This window comes from Lactuca virosa, chromosome 8, assembly GCF_052849685.1.
Source record: "Lactuca virosa cultivar CGN04683 chromosome 8, Lactuca_virosa_CGN04683_v6, whole genome shotgun sequence".
NCBI classification, from domain to species: domain Eukaryota; kingdom Viridiplantae; phylum Streptophyta; class Magnoliopsida; order Asterales; family Asteraceae; genus Lactuca; species Lactuca virosa.
Window position 1 is genome coordinate 227,181,811 of NC_136433.1, and position 5,702 is coordinate 227,187,512.

At 27.6% G+C, this 5,702-nt stretch overlaps 1 protein-coding gene across 3 annotated transcripts; it reads left to right on the forward strand.

Annotated features, from left to right (window-relative positions):
• Window positions 1-329: 329 nt before the first annotated feature.
• Window positions 330-5,258, forward strand: LOC145134057 (uncharacterized). 3 transcript variants are annotated; one of them, XM_079068978.1, is made up of 8 exons: window positions 330-402; window positions 486-735; window positions 847-918; window positions 3,516-3,574; window positions 3,715-3,865; window positions 4,302-4,370; window positions 4,481-4,570; window positions 4,954-5,258. In XM_079068978.1, the coding sequence occupies exons 2-8, from the start codon at window positions 490-492 to the stop codon at window positions 5,083-5,085; spliced, it is 819 nt and encodes a 272-aa protein (XP_078925104.1). In that variant the 5' UTR covers window positions 330-402; window positions 486-489; the 3' UTR covers window positions 5,086-5,258. The 3 variants fall into 3 exon arrangements, with proteins under 3 accessions (XP_078925104.1, XP_078925105.1, XP_078925106.1); XM_079068979.1 differs by having other exon boundaries at window positions 4,964-5,258; XM_079068980.1 differs by having other exon boundaries at window positions 4,543-4,570; window positions 4,954-5,063.
• The last annotated feature ends 444 nt before the right edge of the window (window positions 5,259-5,702 follow it).

Genomic DNA, 5,702 nt, shown 5'->3' on the forward strand with positions numbered 1-5,702 from the left:
TATATATATTTAATGAGTATGAGCATAAGTAGGAATAAATTGTAAAAGGATATTTGATTTCTTTGTTTCATAAGGAAGTCATGTCCCATGGTTAACTATTTACTAATTTAAAATAACACATCTTACTTCATATTTACAAGAATCATGAGGAAAAAACTGATTAAATTTATTGTGCTGAACAAGTCTAAATAATGAAAAATGTTGAAGGGGTATAATTACTACATATGAAAGAAATTAGTTTTGGTTTGATTGCATGACGTGTGAAAAATGTTGTGAAAGACTTTCGAATCATCACCACCTCATCATCATTCATTACGTTATATAACAAGCCCCAGTTCTCTTTTTTCTCCCACCGTCAAAAGGATAAGCCTTTCCAATCCAAAGATCAAAGAACTCTCTAGGGTATGCACACTATATTAATTTCTTCAATTTCTCATCTTGATTGCATCTAGTTTTCATAATTATTAATGACTGATAAATTGCAGAAAAATGAGCGATCACGTTGTGTTAAATGTTGGTGGACTCACAACAATGGAAGAGGTCAAGAAACTAGGGTTTTTGGGCAAGGAAGGCACAAGTTCTGAGAACGGAAACCATCAGGAGTTGCAAAAGAATAAATTTTCATTTCCTGACAGCGAAGAAGAGGACAAAGAGAAAAAGGCATGTCGCATTTGCCATGAAGATGACTTTGTTAAGAATCTTGAAGCACCATGTACTTGTAATGGTAGCTTGAAGGTCATGATATCAAAACCTAATTTTCTTAGAAGAAAAAGATCAACTATATATAATCATCTTTGAATAAGTTTTAATAAACACTAGGTATTAAACATAGCGATTTTGATGCAGATGGCTCATCGATCTTGCATTCAACTGTGGTGCAACGAGAAAAAGAGTACCATTTGTGAGATATGCAAGCAGGTAAATGCATTAACAACATTAATTATGTGGTGCAACGAGAAAAAGATCACCCTTTTTTATTTTGCTTTCCATTTTTCATTTAACTTTGCACATTGCACAGTTCGATCTAAAATCTTTTACTAATCCAAACAGTTCATAAGACCATGTTTAGCTGTTTATATAAAAGATTTGAAAGAGAAAAAATCAATTCAAAGAAGACTTAAATTTTAAAGTCTAAACCTTTAATATACAACACATTTCGGTCAACTTTTAATAAGTCTAGACAATAAGCATTTAATTATGGTTTTTAATTTCTTTTATATATATATATATATATATATATATATATATATATATATATATATATATATATATATATATATATATAGTGGCTGATGTAAGCACAAGCACGGGGGAAAGAAATTTTTTACATATAAATTTATTTTAATTCAGATAAAAACAATATTATTAATAGAGAATTGTGTGTGTGCCCAAACCTCTCTCTCTTTCTCTCTCTCTCTCTATATATATATATATATATATATATATATATATATATATATATATATATATATTGGGTGATGCAAGTACAACCCTAGGAGGGGGTTAGAAAGAAATATTTTACATATAAATTTGTTTTAAATTGGATGAAAACAATATTATTAATAGAGAATTTATTGTCTGCCCAAGCTATATATATATATATATATATATATATATATATATATATATATATATATATATATATATATATATAGCTTGGGCAGACAATAAATTCTCTATTAATAATATTGTTTTCATCCAATTTAAAACAAATTTATATGTAAAATATTTCTTTCTAACCCCCCCCCCCCTCCAGGGTTGTACTTGTATCACCCAATATATATATATATATATATATATATATATATATATATATATATATTCTTTTAAATTTTCTAAAATACCAACCATTAATATAATATATTAATTGCTTATTTGTTTTGTAATATCAACAATTAATAAGTATTCTATTAAATGTTTTAAAATACCAACCATTAATATAATATATTAATTATTTATTTGTTTTATAATACCATCAATTAATATCTTGTTAAATTTTTTTTGATCTTCATGGTCACACAATTAATGTTCTATATTTAATAATGCTACTTTCTCGTTTTACTTCACTTTTAAGGTTTTATTACCCTTTCACTAGTTACATTTTTCTACTATTTTAATCTCCAATACTACATTTTAAATTAAATATCTTCCTACATTTCTTTCTATATATTTTCCTATCCATTTTAAATAATTACATGTATCACCCAAATGAAATAAAATATTATTATTTTCATTAATTATGATATATATCATCATTTAAAATGGATATAAGGATTTGTAGGAAGAAATTATAAAAGGAAATTTAATTTATCATTAAATAATTATAATTTATAAAAGAACATTGATTTTCGATTTCTAAGTTTTCGCGCTAATTTCATGTTTTGTTTTTATTGTTATCGTTAAAGTGTGTGTGTATATATATATATATATATATATATATATATATATATATATATATATATATATATATATATATATTTATATATTAAATATTATATTATTTTAAAAATAACAAATTAGATCAAGGGAATGTATAAAATATTTTTATAAACAATTGTGTAAATTCGTTAACCTTATAGAAAACTTTTCAAATAACATACATTAATAATATTTTGTTTAATAAAAATAGTAAAAATATGATATGAGAAAAGAAAAAGTTAAAAAAAATAAATGGTTAGAAATGCTTTAATATCGTTACAAGTTTAGTAATATACTTTTTCTTACTGTAATATATATATATATATATATATATATATATATATATATATATATATATATATATATAAAAAGATTTTTTTGGAAACGGCAAATATATTTGTATATAATTAAGACCACACGATTAGCAACTAACTAAATCGAGGGCAAATTACAACATACTATAAGAGTGCAACATAACATAACTCAGAAAATAAAGTTTAACAAAAGGGTGAGATGCTCCAATCAATCCATCTACAATTCATCATCGAAGTTCTATACTTGAACCAAACAAAAGTCTGAGAGACCACCTCATCAACAATCCTAGCAGGATTCGTATACGAAAGATTTATATAAAAAATTATTTGCAAGTCTTTAGACTTCTAAGTGTATAGAAATTGACACAATTTAGCAAAATTTCATTCGTTTCTCACTACATATGGTCTTACTTTGTGTATATTACTACAAGTTTATCATGATTAGTTTGCTACAAAAAAAAAAGAATGTTTGGTTTGATGCGTTTTTTGCTTATTAAATATCTTTGATGTATATGTCAATGGAGCAGTTGAATTAGGTGTGTGATTGTTGGCATTGAATGAATATGAAGTTAAATGGTAATTGAATTTTGTAATAGGAAATTATACTTGTTTGATTCTTAATTATATGTGTCATTAAACTTTATTGTATTAAAACGTTATAGGAAAATTAAATTAGAGCTATAAAGAGAATAGAATGATAATGTTAGAATCTATTATATGTAAAAAGTTAAATGCATCAAGGATACTTTGAGATTTTTTGATCTCTTTTGTTCATTTGTGCAGCCTTACCAGGATGGATATACACTCCCACCATCGGCTCACCAAACCATACTTGATGTCAAGTAAGGCTTCTTTTTGTTTTTTAGGTCTTTAGATTATAATCGTTTGTCTGTTTGTAAATATTTTAAAATATTGTTTTTCTTGAAACCAAAACATGGTACAAATATAATATCAAAAACCTGACGATTAGATAGATTTTCAGTGACATCGATGGATGGGATGAGGAGTTTTTCATTCGAAGCAGGTTTTTCCCCACTGTTGAACCCCAACGACTTTTTGGGATTAATCCATATGATGGAATAACAACCGGAGATCGTGCCAAAGCTGTCTTCATTTTGGCTATTGTGCTTATTGTAAGACAATCTTGCATGCCGATTAATCTCGACAATCCTTAAATTTTTGCAAATTCTCCAACTTATTTAAATATACCTTTGAATTGACAATGATATGCAACTTATAAATCTCTATAATTTTTAGTATGCGAAATCGAAAAAATTCACTCCTAAATACATTTTTAAATTTTTTATTATCTTTTAAATCCATTTTTGTAATCTCCTAGCTTTGTACAATTTTGTATAGTTTATTGATTATCATGCATATTTATTGTTCTTATATACTAATAATTATCATGGATATTGTTTGTTATTTCTTTTATTCCCTTGATTAATTTAGGCAAATATACCATAAAAAGATTTTCCTAATTTCCTGGCTTCCATTTTGGTAAGATGTTATTTATATAAGAAATTTACATTTTTTGCTCTGTCTCGTCCTTTTATTTCATTTGTTCAGTCAATGGATCTGATGATGATATGGCTGGCATTTTCCGTTTTGGTTGAACATATTGGCCGTATGCTATCAGTAAGTAGGAGATGATTCAACTAATTAATTTTGTCATCAACTAAGATTATAAAGTTTAAAACTTAAAAAAAAAATACATAATTTAATCAATTATTTGCGTTGATCAACAGACAATTTGCCTTATTTTCTTGGTCTTCTTGATGCTGATTTATACTTTAACTTGGATTGACAGTCTCTCTGGCCCTAGGCGTCGAAGACTGGTTAGTCTCTCTTCCCTTCTTAATGTTTTCTATTTGTGCATTTGAAACAATTGTTGGAATTTCACATCAGCTAGACACAATTCTATTTGTGTTCTTTATATATATGTTGGAAACTCACCTATGTTAATTGATAGTTTTTGTTAGAAAATCAAGGACTTCATATACCTAACATACCTAACCTGGCATGGTATGATCGTCGAGGTCTAGCATCCACAAGACTTAATACATGTCTAGTCCTTAACATCAAACTCTTAGGGCACTTGTTGGAATCTTATACCTCTCTCCTTAAGGACTCTTTTAGAGAGAAAATATATGGCTACGTAAATATAACAATGATATATATATATTTTTTTATGATTAACACTAAGTTACGTGTTGCTTAGGAATCCGCAGGAGCATCGGCAAGATTGACTGCTATACCTGTTGGAATGCCCATACCACACTCAATGCATCGTAGAAGGGTCGTGCAACACCAATCAGAGTCTGATGAGGACAAAGATTCTATCGATGAGTAGTAAAATAGTATAGTTTTTATGAATAAATGGCAGGATGCCATGAACAAACTTTTGGTATTTCTTTTAGTTTTGTGTACTTACTATGGTAATATGTCATGGGAGTTTGCTTTGGGAAACTTTGAAAATAATGTTCAAGTGCGTTTATATAATGGTTAATGATGTTGTTTATGTTATGTTATTGTTTAAGATTGTACAATTATGTTATGGTTGAGAGGCTTTTTATTAATTTCTTAAATAAATTACATATTTTGTAACGTGATAGTTTCTTTGATGTTTCACTATATTTATAGTCTCGTGCACGCAACTCAAAAGAAATATCTTAGAAAACACAATTCAGGCCAATTCCACTTGACATCAATGGGTTTCCCTTTTGAGCCCATCGCATTTGATATCTAGTGGTTGTTGTATTCAAGACAATTAAACTCGTCTTCTTGGGACTATATTCGACTATTAGGTTCTAACACATTAAAGTATATAACGCCTGAAATCTATGGTCCCATTGCATTCAAGCGTACTACATTCTAGGTTCTACTGTATTCGATTCAATAACAATGACTCATCACTATTAGAAAACAAGGGCTTTACCTACGTTACAATTCGTAGGTATTCTATAGGTA